At 49.8% G+C, this 22,400-nt stretch overlaps 1 protein-coding gene across 2 annotated transcripts in view; it reads left to right on the top strand.

Moving 5' to 3' along the window:
- pjvk (pejvakin) overlaps nt 1-22,400 on the top strand; it is a 58,177-nt gene that overhangs the window by 6,339 nt on the left and 29,438 nt on the right. For both annotated transcript variants that reach the window (XM_038790390.1, XM_038790389.1), the window contains exon 2: nt 5,010-5,205. In XM_038790390.1, coding sequence (XP_038646318.1) covers nt 5,010-5,205 — 196 coding nt within the window. The remainder of the gene's footprint in view (nt 1-5,009; nt 5,206-22,400) is intronic.

Raw genomic sequence — 22,400 nt, 5'->3', positions numbered from 1 at the left:
ACTTCTTGATGCCACACTTGGTCAAATGCTGCCTTGGTGTCAGGGTCAGTCACTCTACTTTCACCTCTGAAGTTCAGCTCTTTTGTCCATATTTAAACAAAGGCTGTAATCAGGGCAAGAGCTGAGTTGCACTGGGAACCCAAATTGAATGTAATTTGCTGGTATTGCTATGTAATAGCACTGTTGACAAACCCTTCCATCACTTGCTGATTGTCAAGAGTAGACTGATGAGAGATAATTAGCTCGGTTGGATTTGTCCTTTTTTTTGTGGACAGGACACACCTGGGCAATTTTCTATATTATTGGATAGATCCCGGTGTTGTAGCTGGAGTATTATAAGGGCTCAAAGCCTTTGCAGTATACAGTGCATTCAGTCACTTCTTGGTATCACATGAAGTGAGTTGAATTAGCTGAAAACTGGCATCAGTGATGTTGGTAACCTCAGGAGGAGGCCAAGGAGGATCGTCATCTCGGCACTTCTGACTGACGATGGTTGCAAATGGTCTTTTGCATTTGCGTGCTCCCTCATCACTATATCAACATCATTTTCAAAGCCAACACAGCATCTCCACAAGCAGACCACTTGGTGTCACAAATTTGTTTGACCGTCAAATGTTTTCCATTTGCTTACTCCAAGCATGATTGCAACAGATTCTACCAATGCATGGAAACCGAAAAAAATATATGCACACTTTGAAGAAATTTTTTTAAAATGTACAACTTCTCACAGGATGCAGTTGCAGCATTGCAGATTGAATTCAAGGAGTGACTGGAACAGGGATGAATAATGCACAGAGGCTTACATGTTCAGTTTTGCTTGTAAATCTGAATATTTTCCTGCCATATTTATGGCATTATCAGAGCTCTGCCCATGACAATTTTCAAAGCCCAAACCTAAATTTGCAATGATTTCCAAAACAGCTGTTTCCAGCCACCCAGAAATGTGGGATTGTAGGTGGAGAAAACAAAGAAATCGCTCTACAACTTCACCATTGCTGGTCACATATCTTTAAATTAATTTTAATTAATGTAGAGCTTTGACAAAGAGTCATCAGTCTCGAAATGTTAGCTCTTTTATCTCCCTACAGATGCTGCTAGACCTGCTGAGATTTTCCAGCATTTTCTCTTTCGTTTCAGATTCCAGCATCTGCAGTAATTTGCTTTTAAAATTAATGTTATTGGTCCACATAACTCACATTTGGTGTTGAATCAGCTATTGTGGAATAGTATTTGGCATGTTTTACTTCATAAGTGAGCTGGTTTCTGTGCCGCTCTGTCATTATAGTGAGGGTGATGGTGTTGGTTAGTGTATATGCCCAAATTGGGATGATGTAGGGTTTATGAAGAGGATATTGGCGACTATATCAAGTCTGGACACACATCAGTTAATTTTAGGTGGGGATTTAAATGCAGTATGGCATCCGAAGATGGTTTGATCTAAACCGTCCTCATTCGAGGATTGACTTCTTTATTACGGGGAGGTCGTTGTTGTCGCGGGTGAGGAAAGTGGAATACTTGCTGATTGTAATTTCGGATCACGCTCCTCACTTGGTGGATGTGGTGTTAAAGAAGGGGCCTGCACAGATGCCGGCGTGGAGGTTGGATCTGGGTTTTTGTGAGGATGGGATGTGGGGTTTAATGTCAATAGGGAGGTCTCACCATTGGTGGTTTGGGAGGCGCTGAAGGTGGTGGTAAGGGGCGAGATCATCTTGTTTAAGGTTCATATAGTAAGGGAGGCAAGAGAGAAGCGACAGCAGCTGGTGGATGAAATCCTGGAAGTTGATGGGAAATAGGTGGAGGATCCCACACTAGAGCTTTTTTTGGTCAGTAGAAAGGAACTGCAGATGTAGTTTGACCGTTTGTCTACAGGGAAAGCGGTATGCCAATTGAGGTGAGCAAAGGGTATGGCCTACATGTATGGGGAGAAGGTCTGTTGTCTGCTAGTGGGACAGCTCCACCTGCAGGCGGCCTCCCAAGAGATTGTTCAGGTCCGGCGTGGGGCGAAAGGGCTCGTGGTGGCCTTCAAGGGATGAGTTGGATATGAGGGAGTTTTTAAAGGGACTGCAGTGTCCTAAAGTAGAAGAGGAGGAGAAGGCATGGTTGGAGAAGCCAGTGGGGATGGAGGAGGTTCGGATGGTGATAGGGAAGATGCAAAGGGGTAAAGCACCTGGGCCGGATAGGTCCCCGATGGAATTCTATGAAAAAAATTTGGATAGCCTGGCGCCGCTGTTGGAGATGTTTGAGGTACCCTAAAGGAGAGTTCAGAGATGATGGGACAGGCATCCATTTGTTTAAAAAGGCTAAGGACCTGGTGGAGTGTGGGTTGGATCAGCAATTATCTCTGAATGTGGTTGCCAAGATTCTTGCCAAGGTCGCTCTTAGGTCAGAGGAGTTCCTTCCGCAGATAATAGGGGAGAATCAGACAGGGTTTGTAAAGGATAGCCAGTTGTCCTCGAATGTGCGGCGCTTGTTAAACGTGATGCTCTCCCCATCAGAAGGAGGGGTATCTGGAGGTGGTGGTGGCACTGGATGCGGAGAAGGCATGTAAGCGAGTACATGGAGTTATTTGTTTGCAATGTTGGATCAGTTTGGGATTGGGCCTGAAGTTTGTGGCGTGGGTCAAATTGTTGTATAAGGAACTGAAGGCGAGTGAACTTGGATATTTTCAGCTGCATAGGGGAATGAGTCTGGGATGTCCATTGTCCCCCCCTTTTGTTTGCACTGCCAATACAGCCCTTGTCCATTGTGCTGAGGGGCTCGGATAGGTGGAGGGGAATAATGAGGGGGGGGGGGGGGGGTGGAGCATAAGGTTTCCCTGCATCCTGCCAAACCTTTGTATGTTTCTCACCCGGGTCCCACGGTGGGGGTATAATGGGCTACTGAGGTGATTTAGGACTTTTTTGGATACAAATTGACTTTGGACAAGAGTGAGTGCTTTTTGATTTTGTCTCCAGGAACGGGAGCTGGCTTTGTGGGGGGGGGGGGGGGGGGGGATTGCCGTTTTTTGTGCCGACTTCTCAATTTGAGTACCTGGGGGTGCAGGTGGCTTGTTGAATTCTATGCGCCTGGCCGGTAGGGTCAAGACAGATTTGTTGAGGTGGGACTTCCTCCCCCTATCATTGGCAGGCTGGGTGCAGGTGGTTTACCTTGAGGGGGGTTATCTGAAGGGTTCCACAAAAGATGGGTTCTGTTTAATCTTCATTTTAAAGAGTTAGTTACCATCAGTTGCTAGGGGAGGGCAGGGGGTGGGGGTGGGTAGGGACGGGGAGAGCTTTTGTTTGCATTACTGGGGTGTTGGTTGGCAGAGTGGGGGGTTGGGTGGGTTTGTTGTTCTTGTTCTTCTTGTTGTTTGGATTGTTTTGTTTTATGTATAAAATGTTGAAATGCTAAAAATCAAATAAAAATATATTTCTTTAAACTATGTACGTATCCGAGAAATCTTAGAATCCCTACAGTGCTTTAGGAGGCCATTTGGCCCATCGAGTCTGCACTGAACCTCTGAAAGAGCACCCTACCCAGGCCCACTCTCTCGCCCTATCCCCATATCCCCACCTGACCTTTGGACACTGTTGTGTCTGTAAAATCTCAGACACTCGGACCAATTTATTATTCAAACATTTTACCAAGGTGCCCTTATTTGCGACTTGAACAAAGGACAAACAGGTTCATTGTTTAACGTAATTTATTTTCAATTCTCTCTCACACAACATATGACTCAGACTCAGAGCTGTGCTCTAGGTATTACCCACATTTAGTGAAGGAGGCTGGCCAGGCTGCGATCACTCGATGTGGATATCTTCACTGGACTTTGAAACCCAGGGTCCCTTCTTGCAATGGTTGCACCTGGGGGACTCCCAGGTTATCCCTGAAGATCTGTTCCAATGTTCCTTGCTTCATACCAGTCTGCTGGTATTGAGTCCAGGTATCCGCTCACACCTGGCCTGAGTTCTATTGTCCCATCAAGTCCCAAACTCGTTAATGGGAATAAACGGATACTCCTGTTCATCCAGGGTTTTTCGATCAAGACTCATTGTTCTCTGAAACACCGTCGTCTGACCAGCTATTAGCTCATTATGGAACTGATGACTTCTTTTGTCTGTCCTTCGTCCTGCTGCAAAATTGATCACCTGTGTTTGGAAATTCAGTACTTATTCATAGCATGGTCTTGTTCTTTTGTCGAAATGCAAGTGGGAAATCACAAAGTCCATATAGCAATAATGAGTTCATGTGTTGACTTGAGCGCTCTTGCAGACGGCAAGTATCAATTCAGCCAGGGCCTAATATTGCAGTTTCTGTTCCTGGCCTATGTGTCTTGTCAGCATGGTTCCTGTACCACAACACTGAGGAGCAATTTAGCATGGTAAATCTACCTAACCTGCACATCTTTAGACTGTGGGAGGAAACCCAGCATCCAGAGGAAACCCACGCAGTCAAGGAGAAAAATGTGCAAACTCCACACAGTCAACCAATTTCCGAATCAAACCCGGGTCCTTGGCGCTGAGGGAACAGTGCTAACCACTGTGCTGCCAATATATACAGTATAAGACTAAGCTAGAAGCTGTCTCCATACTTGCCTTTACACAAATCTCTGTCCTGTACAAGACTCCCTCCAGACTAAGGTCACATGTCCCTTCAGTGCGGGTGATACAGTCCCACATTAACCCATTCTCTGCCAGACCCTTATGCTACATTATAATAGATTATATTTATGACAATTTCAGAATCCTATCTATCTTTTACCACAGAAACCTTGCTTCTTATTCAAATTCACTGCCTTCTTCCACTTAATCAACTGGATTTCTATAAAGTGGGATTGCTATAAAGTGGGTTATCACAATTGGGAATTGTTCATTTAACAGGAGTAATCAGTAATCTTGTTCTGAGTTTCATAGACTGATTTGCATCAGCAAATTACAACATATGTGTGCTAAAATAAATGTGAAGTTATGTTAAAAATAATACTGGTAAATATAACAAAATTAACCAGGCATTTGTTTGCTATTTAATAGGCGTCTCTTCATATCAGCTGCTCAATTACGAAGATAAGTCAGATGTTTCCCTCAGAGGGAAACTTGGAAATCATATTATTCATGATGTTGGGTTTAACATCGATGGATCGGACTCTGTGGCAGTGAAAGCGTCATTTGGAATAGTAACAAAACATGAGGTAGAGGTTCCAATACTTCTCAGGGAGATCATTAACAGGTAATTCTACTATTTCCCATGGTTCTTTTGTGATGCTATTTTAAAGTTAACTAATTATCAAAATATCACGAAGGAAGCTTAAATAAATACATCTCATTGAAGCAATGAGAACAATTGGTACTTAGGGAGATAAATTGAATAGCCGCTGAAAATGGTGCTTGGGAACTATGATGCATGATTAAGCAATGCCTGTTCATTGTAATACAGGCAGCATGCCAACATCATGCTGCGTGCCCATTTTAATGATTGCTGCATGCAGCCAGTGCAACGGTTCAAGAAGGCAGCTCACTTTCACTTCTCAAGGGCAATTAGGGATGGGCAACAAATGCTGGCCTAGCCATGAAAGCCCACATCCCATAAAAATGATAGAAAAAACTTTGCTGTTATTTGGCTGCATGCATTAGCCTGGAGCTCTGAATCATGACTTTCAAGCATCACTTCCACTAATCTGCACTGCTTTAAGAGGCGATGCACTGTGCTAGCAATCATGATCATGCAGGAAGCGAATATGACAGGGGAACAGTGAAGAATGGCACAACATGAGAGAACAAGTTCCAAGGTTTCTGGGTCTGCACAGGAGGCCTTGGTGGAGGTAATGGAAAGTGTCAGAGATTTCCTCTAACTTCATGGGGCCACGAGATCCTCTCAATGTGCTCTTAGCAAGTAGTGGGATCAGATAGCCTTGGAGGTCAATACCAAGAGTCAAGCCCTGAGGATCTGGCTGCAGTGTCACAAGATGTTCAATGACCTCAAACAGATGGACAAGGTTAATTAATGCATCTTCAAATGCCATATCCTACCAACTTCACTCCTAGCCTCAGATACCCTCATCCGTCATCCACCAACAATCTCCAGAAATCATTTTACTCATACTTAACATTCATATTCTTCACATTACTCTCTCAAATTTAGCACATCTACAACTCTCACACCCATATCTTGCAACTGGCATACACTGTCAGTTATTCAATCATAACAGCCACATCAGACAAATAGATTGCAGACAATCACTGACACACTTGCTCTCTCTTGAAAGACAATCTGGGCACACAACCAGAGGCACCAAGAACTAATTGGAGGGATGCAGCTGCATCTGCATGTCCTGGCCCCCATGAAGAAGACCATGCCGACCATTATTGGGACACCCAATGATGAGGTATGGACAAGGCAGAGTTCAAAGATGATGTTATCCTCTGATCTCATCCTCCTTCTCAATTCCCCTTCATCCCACAATTTCTTCTGGTTAACAAGCTGCAGATATTATAGCCTCTTTCTTTTCCCTCACCCTCCCGCATCACAACCTACCCTTTTTCCTGTATCCTTTCAGATGGCCAAGAACTGCAAGCTGGCCAGGCAGTGGAGGAACACGAAGATGAGAATAATGATGAAGACGTAGTACTGTCACTTGATGTCACACTTGCAGCCAGCAGCCCGGATTCTGGTGCTATGTTTACTTTAGAGGATAAATTAGAGTTAGATTGGAATGTGGTGAGACATTCTGCATGGGTGGGGTGCAGACTGAGTGAGGGACAAGGAAAGCATTGATGCCAGCTTGCGAGAGAGTGAAGACGCACACATTCTGTTGCAGAGCACTTCTGTGGCCTACAGAAGAATGCTGATGGCAATGCCCAAAGAAATACTTGGGAAATCTGCCAAAGTATCTGGTCAATGTTGAAGAGCAGGGAGGATTCTGGCACCAATTGACACAAGGCTTTGTGCAGAACCTGGGGCCAATCCTTTTCAGCACGGAACTGGTGACCAACTCTATTCACATAATTGTGGTCCCAAGAATGATGCAACATATAATGACCAATGTGACAGCAGCCACTTAATTTCTTCCTGCTGCAGTGGAATCCCAGACTGCTGCATGTACTCTCATTTTTTTGTGATCATGGCTGTTGATTAGTTTTCATAGACTTCAAGGGTGCCACTTCAGTCCGGTATTCTGTCCTCCAACAGATTAGGTTCGCTGAGGCATTATATAGGAGCAGTGCTGACAGTTCTATGGAGCATTGAAGTGTTGTCCTCTCTCAGGAAGACCAGATCATCCTCCCACTTTGTCAGTGCTCTTGTCTGTCAGTCAGCCAGTCCAGACTGCTGTTGCCAAGTGGCCCAAAGGAGCTCAAGGTCAACCTGCAAGGCCATCTACAGTGTCCTACACTGAAAGTCAGCAGCCTTCCACCAGGCATGCTGCAGCCGATGGGATAGGATTGTTTAGGAGTGCTAGAATAGGCATAGGTATGCAAAAGGGTGATTAGTTAACTTTTGTATGCAATATCTCATGGTTTAATTCATAAATTTGGGTTTGCTCAGTGACCAGAAAAGAGTTGTCACGAGTGGGACGGATAATTTGACAATCAAAAGGTCAGTTAACATTGGAAAGGAATTTCTGGTCCTGGAGGAAGCAGGGCTGGAAAATCCCGCCAAAGGTGTGTGACTGTTGCTGAATGGAGAATTGGGTGGCATTCATTGGTTTCCACACTCGGATGAGTTCTACATGGGCAGCCCCAGCAGAAATGGACTGCACAGATTACCTCTTCTTCCTCCTCATGCTGCTGCTCCTCGACTGCTCGAAACAAGAACTATCTCTTTATGATGGCAAGCTTGTGCTGCACGTCGTCATCTTCTCTACCATACACAGTAGGACTCCTTCAGAAGTGTTCAGGCAACAGAAGATTGTTTCAATTTGCCAATGGCAAATTTTGTGTGACAGCATGGCTTTCATTGTACACATGTTGTGTATCTGTGCATGGGTCAAAAGCCATGTTGTCAATAAATAGCCCTTATTTGTGCTATGTTCCAGTATATTATGAATTTTCAGATAATATTTCAAATTTTTGAACAAAAATGTTAAAATGGCCACTGCAAACCATTTGACTTTTGGCAATTTCTGCTCCAGGCAAGCAAATACCTAATTGCCTATGGACTTTCACAGCTATCTTGAAAATTCACGGGCGGTATTCTCCGCCCCCGGGACTAAGTGCCCACGCCGTCGTGAATGTCGTTGCGTTTCACGATGGCGTGAAGAGGGCCAGGACACGACGGCACTGGAGCGGTTCACGCCACTCCAGCCTCTGTACGCGGTGCCAAATGGGCGCCGCGCCAACCTGCACATGCGAAGTTGGGCCACGCCATCCTGCGCACGCACGGGTAACTTCTTACGCGCGCCGGCCCCTCACCAATATGACGCCGGAGTTCTGGGGCCGGCCGCGGAAGGAGATAAGCCCGGGGGGAGGGAGAGGGAGGCCCCCCCCCCCCCCCAGTGAAGGAGCCCCGTCCTCCCCCTCCCCCCCCTCCCCACAGCGTTCCCGCCGGCAGCGACCAGGGAATGAACGGCACCGGCGGGACTGTCATTTATTTTGCCGGCCGCTCGGCGCATCAGGGCCGGAGAATCGCCGCTCGCCATTTACGGTGATTCTCCGAGCGGCCCGGCGCGGTTCTCGTGGCGCTGGTTTCGGGGGGGGGGGAGAATCGCGTGCGGGTGTTGGGGCGGCATGGACTCACGGGGCATCCCGGCGATTCTCCCACCCGGTGTGTGGGAGGGGGGAGAATACCGCCCCACATATCCCGTTGTTTGAGGATGGAAAGTGAACAAAAAGACAATAGCATGTCAGTCAACTCAACTTTTTGATTCACCATAGGCAAAATACACATTGAAACTCACTGTGTGTTCGACAAATGTGAATAGGTTCTCATTGGCCCCCCCTATTTGCTATGATGGTCCTTCACCTGGATCCAGAATTAATGAATTATAAATGTGTCAAATGACAACGCAGGGTGTTTATCGGCCTGACTGCCTACCTTTATTGGAAAAGGATTTGGTCTTGTAACAGGTCACATGAGTGAGATAATGATGGTTTTTTGCCTACTTTTAAAACAACAAGAATCACTTCTGAAGAGATTGATAGACTGTCAGAAATCCATTGAACCAGCTACAGTCAATTAAGCAGCTAAGGTAATAAACAGCAATACCTTGAAAGTGGGAGAAAGCTTTCACTAACCTGCTCAAACTGCAAATTTACCCGGGAATCAACCTCCAAGAAATTCAACTACAGGGTTAGGGTTGAGTGAGTGTGATGTCACCTTTTTTTAAACCTCCAGGGATGTGGGATAATAAATAGCCTTCTTTATTTTAAAACACAAAAAGACTTGCTGCTGGAGTTATTTAAATTGTGACAACCGCACTGATAGCAAGAAAATACACTCCATATCAAATCAAATAAGAACATAAGAACTAGGAGCAGGAGTAGGCCATCTGGCCCCTCGAGCCTGCTCCGCCATTCAATTAGATCATGGCTGATCTTTTGTGGACTCAGCTCCACTTTCCGGCCCGAACACCAGAACCCTTAATCCCTTTATTCTTCAAAAAACTATCTATCTTTACCTTAAAAACATGTAATGAAGGAGCCTCAACTGCTTCACTGGGCAAGGAATTCCATAGATTCACAACTCTTTGGGTGAAGAAGTTCCTCCTAAACTCAGTTCTAAATCTACTTCCCCTTATTTTGAGGCTATGCCCCCTAGTTCTGCTGTCACCCGCCAGTGGAAACAACCTGCCCGCATCTATCCTAGCTATTCCCTTCATAATTTTAAATGTTTCTATAAGATCCCCCCTCATCCTTCTAAATTCCAACGTGTACAGTCCCAGTCTACTCAACCTCTCCTCATAATCCAACCCCTTCAGCTCTGGGATTAACCTAGTGAATCTCCTCTGCACACCCTCCAGCGCCAGTACGTCCTTTCTCAAGTAAGGAGACCAAAACTGAACACAATACTCCAGGTGTGGCCGCACTAACACCTTATACAATTGCAACATAACCTCCCTAGTCTTAAACTCCATCCCTCTAGCAATGAAGGACAAAATTCCATTTGCCTTCTTAATCACCTGTTGCACTTGTAAACCAACCTTCTGTGACTCATGCACTAGCACACCCAAGTCTCTCTGAACAGCGGCATGCTTTAATATTTTATCGTTTAAATAATAATCCCGTTTGCTGTTATTCCTACCAAAATGGATAACCTCACATTTGTCAACATTGTATTCCATCTGCCAGACCCGAGCCCATTCACTTAACCTATCCAAATCCCTCTGCAGACTTCCAGTATCCTCTGCACTTTTCGCTTTACCACTCATCTTAGTGTCATCTGCAAACTTGGACACATTGCCCTTGGTCCCCAACTCCAAATCATCAATGTAAATTGTGAACAATTGTGGGCCCAACACGGATCCCTGAGGGACACCACTAGCTACTGATTGCCAACCAGAGAAACACCCATTTATCCCAACTCTTTGCTTTCTATTAATTAACCAATCCTCTATCCATGCTACTACTTTACCCTTAATGCCATGCATCTTTATCTTATGCAGCAACCTTTTGTGTGGCACCTTGTCAAAGGCTTTCTGGAAATCCAGATATACCACATCCATCGGCTCCCCGTTATCTACTGCACTGGTAATGTCCTCAAAAAATTCCACTAAATTAGTTAGGCACGACCTGCCTTTTACGAACCCATGCTGCGTCTGCCCAATGGGACAATTTCTATCCAGATGCCTCGCAATTTCTTCCTTGATGATAGATTCCAGCATCTTCCCTATTACCGAAGTTAAACTCACTGGCCTATAATTTCCTGCTTTCTGCCTACCTCCTTTTTTAAACAGTGGCGTCACGTTTGCTAATTTCCAATCCACCGGGACCACCCCAGAGTCTAGTGAATTTCGGTAAATTATCACTAGTGCATCTGCAATTTCCCTAGCCATCTCTTTTAGCACTCTGGGATGCATTCCATCAGGGCCAGGAGACTTGTCTACCTTTAGCCCCATTAGCTTGCCCATCACTCCCTCCTTAGTGATAACAATCCTCTCAAGGTCCTCACCTGTCATAGCCTCATTTCTATCAGTCGCTGGCATGTTATTTGTGTCTTCCACTGTGAAGACCGACCCAAAAAACCTGTTCAGTTCCTCAGCCATTTCCTCATTTCCCATTATTAAAACTCCCTTCTCATCCTCTAAAGGACCAATATTTACCTTAGCCACTCTTTTTTGTCTTATATATTTGTAAAAACTTTTACTGTCTGTTTTTATATTCTGAGCAAGTTTACTCTCATACTCTATCTTACTCTTCTTTATAGCTTTTTTAGTAGCTTTCTGTTGCCCCCTAAAGATTTCCCAGTCCTCTAATCTCCCAGCAATCTTTGCCACTTTATATGCTTTTTCCTTCAATTTGATACTCTCCCTTATTTCCTTAGATATCCACGGTCGATTTTCCCTCTTTCTTCCGTCCTTCCTTTTTGTTGGTATAAACCTTTGCTGAGCACTGTGAAAAATCGCTTGGAAGGTTCTCCACTGTTCCTCAACTGTTCCACCATAAAGTCTTAGCTCCCAGACAATAAGAAAACATACACATTTTTTCATGACTTAGCCAATAACCACATTTTTGGTTTGTTGTGGTGGTTCAAATGCAGATTGCACAGTGGACCACACCAGAATGAAGGCATCATGGCTGCATGATTTCTACCACAGAATCACAGAATACTACAGTATAGAAGAACCCTTTGGCCCATCGAGTCTGCACCAATGCATGAAAGGCTCTGACCTGCCCACCTAATCCCACTTGCCAGCACTTGGCCCATAGCCTTGAATGTTATGGTGTGCCAAGTACTCATCCAGGTACTTTTTTAAAGGATGTGAGGCATCCCGCCTCTACCATAATAATAATAATAATCGCTTATTGTCTCAAGTAGGCTTCAATGAAGTTGCTGTGAAAAGCCCTTAGTCGCCACATTCCGATGCCTGTTCATGGAGGCCGGTACAGGAATTGAACCCGTGCTGCTGCCTTGTTCTGCATTACGAGCCAGCTATTTAGCCCAGTGTACTAAACCACCACCCTCACAGGCAGTGCATTCCAGACCATCATCACTCTCTGGGTAAAAAAGGTTTTCTTCAAATCCCCCCCCCCCTCCCCCCAAACCGCCCAACCCTCACTTTCAACGTGTGTCCCCTCATAACTGACCCTTCATCTAAGGGGAACAGCTGCTCCTTATCCACCCTGGCAAGCCCTTCATATTCCTGTACACCTCAATCAGGCCACCCCCTCAGAGAAAACAACCTCAGCCTATCCAACCTCTATTTGTAACTTTAATGTTCCATACCAGGCAACATTCTGGTGAATCTTCTCTGCATCCCCTCCAGTGCAATTACATCCTTCCTATAATGTGGTGACCCGAATTGCACACAGTACTCCAGCTGTGGCCTCATCAAAGTTCTATACATGACCTCCCTACTTTTGTAATCTATGCCCCGATTGATAAAAGCGAGTGTCCTATATGCCTTTTTCACCACCCTATTAACCCGCCCTTCTGTCTTCAGACACCTCTGGACAAAATGCCAAGGTCTTTTTGTTCTTCGAAGCATAATCCTACCAATTAGGAGCATACATAAACTTTCAATTCCAGAATAGGGCAGGGCTGACGAGTGGCAAAAGTGAGGTACATGCATTCAATGACACCATGCACTATAGTAAGCCTACAAAGTCACGTTCACACTCCTGCTTTTCTCCAGCAAGAGTGAATGAAATTTAGTCAGCACTCATTCATTAGAGAGCGTCAGTGATCTTCCTTAACCAGCAATGAACGGCAAACTCAGAGATGTTGCAAATTCTTCTAGCGTCAGCCTTGAAAGAACTAGACGTAAAAGTTCATTCCCACGTCATCTTCACAGAAACTGGCAATGTGGCCCTTGCCTTGCACTGAGATTCCAGTTGTAGCTGCAGCAAGTGGCCAGTTTCACTGAAGCTGCTGTTTGTAAGCAAATATGTTTCAGTTGTTTCTTGTTGAGACTTGAGTAGGAAAATTACCCCATGGACAACCTGGGTGGATACAGAGGATTGTCCTCCTGCCTTTTTAAATCTCTTCCAGCAGTATGTCCTGTTCATTCCCCCAGTCATGCATTTTTCCTACTAGCGTACCCATGCCTTGGAGAAACTAATTTGCAAAACATCCAGCCACCACCCCCCCAAACTCCAAGTAGACTTTTGCAACTTTAAACAATTATAGAAAGCTCCATACAGTTGTAGAATGTAGCAGCTAACCTGTATGCAGTTGAAAGTGTTGAGAGGGGATCCTTCCAGCTGCTGAACTGTGCGAGGTTAAGAGAGGGCATGTTCTGATGCATTCAACTCCAAAATGGCAACATTACACATTGCTGATTTCTTTTGTATTTTTTTCATCGGAGTTGGAAGTCGCAAATGCAAGGTCAGCATTTGTTGCACATTCCTAACTGCCATTGAATGGAGTGGCTTGCTGGGCCATTTCAGGGGGCATTTAAGAGTCAAACACATTGCTGTGGGCTTGGAGTCACATGTTGGTAAGACCAGGCACATACGGCAGATTTCCTTCCCTAAAGGATATTAGTGAACTAGATGGTTTTTATGACAACTGACAATGGTTTCACAGTCATCATTAGAGTTTTAATTCCAGATTTTTATTAAATTCAAATTCCACCATTGGCCCCTGTGGCGCTAACAATTGCACACAAAAGACTCGATAAGGTACAAGAGAGGCTTTATTACAGTGAGATGCTATTCCTCTAGCTGTAGCTGTAGAATGGCATCTCAGTGAAACTCATGCATATTTATACGGCTCCCTGGGGGCGGAGCTTGCCGGCAGGGGCTTACCAGCAAACCTGTAATACAGGTATTGTCATATATCCCCTAATGCACTCATAGATACAGTGGTAGAGATCACTACATTCACCCCCCTGTAAAAAAATGAGTCCGGCGGGGGTGACATGAAACTATAATACATAGAAGTCATATAATTACAGGGGGGGGGGGGGGGGTAGAAAAATCAAGAGTCCATCGGCAACCCAGTGCCCGTCACAGATTGAGTCGGACCGGTGGCCGAATGTTCCGTTGCGAGCGACGCAGTAGTGGTGGCGGCGTCTGCACAGGCGGTGTCGGCGACGTTGGCGTAGGTGCTGGCGGTGTTGGTGCTGGCCAGGGGCGGGATGACTCCGTGAGCGAGCTGGAATCCTCCATGTCCTCTAGTGTGGGCAGGGGGATGAGGGATGGATCTGATGGGGCTGAATTCGGGTGCGCCGGGGAAAAGGAGGGTGGCGCGGGGGGAAAAGGGGCGTGGGCATGGGATCGGCACCCGCGGGAGCCAGGTCCCTGAGGGAGACTGTATCCTGGCGGCCATTGGGGAACTCAACGTAGGCATATTTGGGGTTCGCGTGGAGCAGGCGCACCTTGTCCACCAGGGGGTCTGCCTTGTTGTGCCGGACATGCCTACGAAGAAGGACTGGACCTGGAGCAGCCAGCCAAGTCGGGAGCGACACCCGGATGTAGACTTCCTAGGGAAGGCACAAACACGTTCATTGGGTGTATTGTTAGTTGCGGTGCACAGCAGTGACCGAATGGAATGGAGCGCGTCAGGGAGGACCTCCTGCCAGCGAGCCCTGGGAGGTTCCTGGACCGTAGGGTCAGCTGGACGGCCCTCCATACCGTCCCGTTTTCCCTCTCTACCTGCCTGTTTCCCCGGGTGTTGTAGCTAGTCGTCCTGCTGGAGACGATGCCCCTGCTGAGCAGGAACTGACACAGCTCATCACTCATGAACAAGGATCCCCTGTCACTGTGGATATAGTTGGCGAAACCGAACAGAGTGAATATGGAATCAAGGGCCTTGATGACGGTGGCAAACGTCATATCGGGGCATGGGATGGCGAATGGGAACCTAGAGAATTCATCGACCACACTAAGGATGTAGGTGTTGCGGTCGGTGGAGGGGAGGGGCCCTTTGAAATCACGCTGAGGCGTTCAAAGGGGCGGGACGCTTTCACCAGGCGTGTGCGGTCTGGCCGGTAGAAGTGCGGCTTGCACTCCGCACAGACCTGGCAGTCTCTGGTCACTGTCCGTACTTCCTCGACAGAGTAGGGCAGATTGCGGGCTTTGACCAGATGGTATAACCGAACGACCCCCGGATGGCAAAGGCTCTCGTGCAAGGCACGGAGCTGCTTCACTTGTGCGTTGGCACATGTACCTTGGGAGAGGGCGCCTGGGGGCTCGTTGAGCTTACCGGGGCGATACAAGATCTCGTAATTATAGGTGGAGAGCTCGATTCTCTACCGCAAGATTTTATCATTTTTGATCTTGCCCCGCTGCGTGTTGTTGAACATGAAGGCTACCGACCGTTGGTCAGTGAGGAGAGTGAATCTCCTGCTGGCCAGGTAATGCCTCCAATGCCGCACCGCTTCAACGATTGCCTGGGCCTCCTTTTCAACAGACGAATGTCGAATTTCGGAGGCATGGAGGGTACGGGAAAAGAATGTCACGGGTCTGCCTGCCTGGTTCAGCGGGGCAGCAAGGGCAACATCTGAAGCGTCACTTTCTACTTGGAAGGGCAGTGTCTCGTCTACTACGTGCATCCCGGCCTTGGCTATGTCAAAGCGAATACGAGCGAAGGCCTGTTGTGCCTCGGCCGTGAGGGGAAATTGTGTGGACTGGATTAGTGGGCGGGCCTTGTCCGCGTATTGTGGGACCCACTGGGCGTAGTAAGAAAGAACCCCAGGCAGCGTTTGAGGGCCTTGGGGCAGTGGGAGAGGGGAAGCTCCATGAGGGGTGCATGCGGTCGGGATCGGGTCCCAGGAGTCCGTTCTGGACTATGTAGTCGGGGATGGCTAAGCGGTCTGGGCGGAACACGCACTTCTCCTTGTTATACTTGAGGTTAAGGAGAGATGCGGTGTGGAGAAATTTAGCATGGTTGGCGTCATGGTCCTGCTGGTCATGGCCGCAGATTGTCTAAGTATGGAAACGTGGCCCGCAGTCCGTACCAGTCAACCACTCGGTCCATTTCTCGCTGAAAAAACCGAGGCCCTTATAGTGATGCCGAAGGGAACACTAGGAAATTGATACAGTCGACCGTCCGCCTCGAAGGCAGTGTAGGGACGGTCCGATTTACGGATGGGGAGCTGGTGGTAGGCGGATTTCAGGTCAATTGTCGAGAAGACCCGGTACTGCACAATCTGATTGACTATATCAGATATGCGAGGGAGGGGGCACGCGTCGAGCTGCGTGTACCGGTTGATGGTCTGACTGTAGTCCATGACCATCCTGTGCTTCTCCCCAGTTTTAACCACCACCACTTGGGCTCTCCAGGGACTGTTGCTGGCTTTGATAATACCCTCCCGAAGCAGCCGCTGGACCTCGGACCTGATGAAGGTCTTGTCCTGGGTGCTGTACCGTCTGCTCCTGGTGGCGACAGGCTTGCAATCTGCAGTCAGATTGGCAAAGAGGGAGGGAGGGTCAACTTTAAGGGTCGTGAGGCCGCAAACGGTGAGGGGAGGTAGGGTCCCACTGAATTTGAGGGTGAGGCTCTGGAGGTTACAGTAAGAGTGTCATACAGAGGTTGGGGAGAACGTACAGGCGAAAATGGTTAAATTCAACGCCCTGTATGGTGAGTGTAACCAGACAGAAGCCCCGGATCGGGACAGAGTGGGATCCGGAGGCCAGGGAGATCGGCTGGTTGGCGTGATGGACTGTGAGGCTGCAGCGCCTTACCGTGTCTGTATGGATGAAGCTGTCTGTGCTCCCAGAGTCGATGAGGCAGGAGGTCGCGTGGCCGTTGACAAGCACCGTTGTGGAAGCGGTGGCCAGGTTGCGAGGGCGGGTCTGGTCGAGCGTCATTGAGGCGAGTAGCGGGCGATCGACCGAAGAGTCCGACTAGTCCGATGAATAGTGGCAGCGACCCAGGTCCCGTGGTCCAGTTCCGAGGTGAGGACAAAATGGCAGCGTCTGGAGTACCTGCGGAGAAGAAGATGGCGCCGCCCATGCAGCGCACGTTGCGGGGGCAGGGCAAGGTGGCGGCGACCATGAAGCACACATTGCGGAGGCGGGGCAAGATGGCAGCGACCATGGAACACACATGGCGTCGGAGGATGAAGATGGCGGCGCCATGGTGCGCACATGGCGGGGGCGGAGAAAGATGGCGGCGCCCACTGATCGCACGTGGAGTCGGGGAAGGAAGATGGCGGCACCCACTGATCGCACGTGGCCCCGGGGACGGTGGACGTCAGGGCCCATTGCACGATCGGCTGCAGCGAGGGGGGACTTCGGGCACGATAGCGGTAACTAAGCGGGACTGACACACCGCTGCAAAGTGGCCTTTCTTGACACAAGACTTGCAGGTCGCGGTGTGGGCTGGGCAGCGCTGGCGGGGGTGCTTCTGCTGTCCGCAGAAGTAGCAGCGGGGACCCCCAGGGTGCGCGGTGCGGCGTAGGCACACTGTGCGGGAGCGGCTCCAGTCGGGAGGGCGGCGGGCGGAGTAGGATTGCACATTACGGGAAGCGGCCGTCATTGAGAGCGCTAAGGTCTTTATTGCTGCAAGATCGAGAGCGGCCCATTCCAGTAGTCGTTGCCGGATGGGGTCCGATGCAATACCCGTAACAAATACATCCTGCATGAGTAGATTTGAATGTTCCACGGCCGAGATGGCCTGGCAGTCGCAGTCCCGTACTAGAGGGATAAGGGCCCGCCAGAAGTCCTCAATCGACACATCCGGTTGTTGAACGCGAGTGGAGTGTACATGCCTCGCAAACAGAGTGTTCGTCGATTGTGCGTAATTTTCTTTGAGCAATTCCATGACCCGGCTGTAATTAGGCGCATCCTGGATCAGCGAGAACACGCTGGAGCTCAGTCTGGAGTAAAGGAGTTGTACCTTCTGAGCCTCCGATGGTTCAGGGTCGGCTGAGGAGATGTAGGCCTCTAAAACAGCCAGCCAGTGGTTGAAGTCTTTCCTGGCGTGTGGCGACTGCGGATCCAACTGCAGGCGTTCAGGCTTGATTCTGATGCTCATGGGTTTGGGAAAATCTCACTGTAATAAATTGTGGCGCTAACAATTGTACACAAAAGACTTGATAAGGTACAAGAGAGGCTTTATTACAGTGAGATGCTATTCTTCTGGCGGCAGCTGTAGAATGGCATCTCAGTGAAACTCATGCATATTTATACGGCTCCCTGGGGGCGGAGCTAGCCGGCAGGGGCTTACCAGCAAACCTGTATTACAGGTATTGTCATACATCCCCTAATGCACGCACACTCATTTTTAAAAAAAATAATTTTTATTGGAATTTTTTGAAAAATATATATCAACAAAACAATAATAACAATAACAATAATAGTAATAAACACCCCCCGACACGCGAAACAACGCATATACCAAACCCCCCCCACCCCCCCAACCCCAATAAACAACAAAATAAATTAACAATAAGCAAATTAACTTAAACACTATCCCCTTAAACCCCCCCCCCCCCTTTCCCCCAGGTTGCTGCTGCTGCTGACCTAGTACATTATCGTTGAGCCAGAAAGTCGAGGAAAGGCTGCCACCTCCTAAAGAACCCTTGTACCGACCCCCTCAGGGCGAATTTGACCCTCTCCGGCTGAATGAATCCCGCCATGTCATTAATCCAGGTCTCCACGCTCGGAGGTCTCGCATCTTTCCACTGCAGCAAGATCCTCCGCCGGGCTACTAGGGACGCAAAGGCCAAAACATCGGCCTCTTTTGCCTCCTGCACTCCCGGCTCCACCCCAACCCCAAATATCACGAGTCCCCAGCCTGGCTTGACCCTGGATCCCACCACTCTCGACACTGTCCTCGCCACCCCCTTCCAGAACTCTTCCAGTGCCGGGCATGCCCAGAACATATGGACATGGTTTGCTGGACTCCCCGAACACCTGACGCACCTGTCTTCGCCCCCAAAGAACCTACTCATCCTAGATCCGGGCATGTGGGCCCGGTGCAGCACCTTGAACTGGATGAGACTAAGCCTCGCACATGAGGAGGAGAAGTTCACCCTCTCCAGGGCGTCCGTCCATGTCCCCTCCTCAATCTGCTCCCCCAGCTCCACCTCCCACTTAGCCTTCAGCTCCTCTACCGACGCCTCCCCCACCTCCTGCATTACCTGGTCGATGTCAGACACCTTCCCATCCCTGACCCACACCCCCGAAAGCACCCTATCTCTTACCCCCCGCGGGGGCAGCAAAGGGAACCCCTCCACCTGTCGCCTAGCAAACGCCTTGACCTGAAGGTACCTGAACATATTCCCCGGGGGGAGCTCAAACTTCTCCTCCAGTTCACCAAGGCTCACGAACCTCCCGTCGATAAACAGGTCTCCCAATTTCCTAATGCCCGCCCTGTGCCACCCCAGGAGCCCGCCATCCATGTTCCCTGGGACAAACCGGTGGTTCCCCCGCAGCGGGGCCTCCACCGAACCCCCCACCTCCCCCCTATGTCGCCTCCACTGCCCCCAAATTTTGAGGGGAGCCGCCACCACCGGGCTCGTTGTGTACCTCGTTGGAGGGAGCGGCAGCAGCACCGTTACCAGTGCCTTCAGGCTCGTGCCTCCACAGGACGCCATCTCCATCCGTTTCCATGCTACCCCCTCCCCATCCATTACCCACTTACGTACCATCGAGACGTTAGCCGCCCAATAGTACCCAGAGAGGTTGGGCAGTGCCAGCCCCCCCTCTATCCCTGCCCCACTCCAAAAAGACCCTCCTTACCCTCGGAGTCCCGTGCGCCCAAACAAATCCCAGAATGCTGCTGTTCGCCCTCCTAAAAAAGGCCCTCTGAACGAAAATGGGGAGGCACTGAAACAAAAACAAAAACCTCGGGAGCACCGTCATTTTAATGGACTGTACTCTACCCGCCAACGACAACGGCAGCATGTCCCACCTTTTAAATTCCTCCTCCATCTGCTCCACCAACCTAGTAAAATTGAGTCCCCCAGCTCCTAGCCACCTGAACCCCCAGGTACCTAAAACTCCTCACTGCCCTCTTTAGCAGGAGCCTACCAATCCCCTCCTCCTGATCTCCCGGGTGTACGACAAACAGCTCACTCTTGCCCAGGTTCAATTTATATCCCAAGAAATTCCCGAACTCAGCAAGAATCTCCATCACCTCCGGCATTCCCCCCACCGGGTCTGCTACATACAGCAGCAAGTCGTCCGCATACAGCGACGCTCGGTGCTCCTCCCCACCTCGCACCAAACCCCTCCACCTCCTCGACTCCCTGAGAGCCATGGCAAGAGGCTCAATTGCCAACGCAAAAAGCAAGGGGGACAGGGGGCACCCCTGCCTCGTCCCACGGTGGAGCCTGAAGTACTCGGACCTTCTCCCATTTGTCGCTACACTCGCCATCGGGGCCTCGTACAGCAACTTCACCTATTGAATAAACCCCACCCCAAACCCGAACCTCTCCAATACCTCCCACATGTACCCCCACTCAACCCTGTCAAAGGCCTTCTCCGCATCCAATGCCACCACAATCTCCGCCTCTCCTTCTGCTGCCGGCATCATTATCACATTTAGCAGCCATCGCACGTTAGTGTTCAGCTGCTTCCCCTTCACAAAACCCATCTGATCTTCATGTACCACCCCCGGCACCCAGTCCTCTATTCTAGTGGCCAAGATCTTCGCCAGCAACTTGGCGTCTACATTCAGCAGTGAAATCGGCTTGTATGATCCGCACTGCAAGGGGTCCTTATCACGCTTCAGGATCAGGGAGATTAGCACCCGAGACATCGTCGGGGGCAGAACACCCCCCTCCCATGCCTCGTTGAAGGTCCTAACCAACAGGGGGCCCAGCAGGTCCGCATATTTCTTATAAAATTCAACCGGGAACCCATCCGGTCCCGGCGCCTTCCTCGACTGCATGTGGCCAATCCCACTGACCAGCTCCTCCAACTCGATCGGCACCCCCAATCCCTCCACCTGCTCCTCCTGCACCCTTGGAAATCGGAGCTTGTCCAAAAAACTCTCCATTCCCCCTCCCACCGCCGGCGGCTCCGACCAGTACAGTTCCCTATAGAAGTCCCTAAAGACCTCATTGACCTCTGCCCCCTGCCGCACCACATTCACAACTCTATCCTTCACTCCACCAATCTCCCTAGCCGCGTCCCGCTTACGAAGCTGGTGCGCCAGCATCCTGCTCGCCTTCTCTCCATACTCATAGACCGCTCCCTGCGCCTTCCTCCACTGTGTCTCCGCCTTTCTGGTGGTCAATAAATCAAACTTGGCCTGCAAGCTACGCCGCTCCCCCAGCAATCCCTCCTCCGGGGCCTCCGCGTACCTCCTATCCACACTCAACAGCTCCTCCACAAGTCTCACCCTCTCCCTCCTCTCCCCCCTCTCCCTATGGGCTCGGATGGAGATCAGCTCCCCCCTAATCACTGCCTTCAGAGCCTCCCACACCATCCCCACCTGGACCTCCCCAGTATCATTGACGTCGAGGTACCTCTCGATACATCCCCGAACCCTCCTACACACCTCCTCATCAGCCAACAACCCCACGTCCAGACGCCAAAGCGGGCGCTGGTCCCGCACCTCCCCCATCTCCAGATCCACCCAATGCGGAGCATGGTCCGAAATCGCAATAGCCGAATACTCGGCCTCCTCCACCCTCGGGACCAGCCCCTACTCAAAACAAAGAAATCAATGCGGGAATAAAGCCTGTGCACATGGGAGAAAAAAGAGTACTCCCGAGCCCTCGGCCTCCCGAACCTCCAGGGATCCACTCCTCCCATCTGGTCCATAAACCCCCTCAACACCTTGGCTGCCGCCGGCCTTCTGCCTGTCCTTGAACTAGAATGATCCAGTAGGGGATCCAGCACCATATTGAAGTCCCCCCCCATGATCAAGCCCCCCCCCTCCAGGCCAGGAATGCGGCCCAACATACGCCTCATGAAACCAGCATCATCCCAATTTGGGGCGTACACATTAACCAACACCACCCTCTCCCCCTGCAGCTTACCGCTCACCATCACATATCTGCCGCCACTATCAGCCACAACCTCAGACGCCTCAAACGCCACCCTCTTCCCCACCAGGATCGCCAACCCCCGGTTCTTCGAGTCGAGCCCTGAGTGGAAAACCTGCCCCACCCACCCCTTCCTCAGACGGACCTGGTGGGTCTCCTGGAGCATGGCCACTTCCGCCTTCAGCCCCTTCAGATGCGAAAACACCCGGGCCCGCTTAACCGGCCCATTCAACCCCCTCAACGTTCCACGTAATCAGCCGGATCAGGCCCCCCCCCCCCCCCCCCCCCCCCCCCCCCCCCCCCCCCCCGCCCCCCCCCCGGCGATAGAACCTCACCCCGACCCCCACCGACCCGCACCAACTCCTCCCTGGCCAATCCAGCAGCA

This window comes from Scyliorhinus canicula, chromosome 2 (assembly GCF_902713615.1).
Source record: "Scyliorhinus canicula chromosome 2, sScyCan1.1, whole genome shotgun sequence".
NCBI classification, from domain to species: domain Eukaryota; kingdom Metazoa; phylum Chordata; class Chondrichthyes; order Carcharhiniformes; family Scyliorhinidae; genus Scyliorhinus; species Scyliorhinus canicula.
Note: the sequence above shows the minus strand (reverse complement) of the source record. Positions and strands in the feature narration are given on the sequence as shown.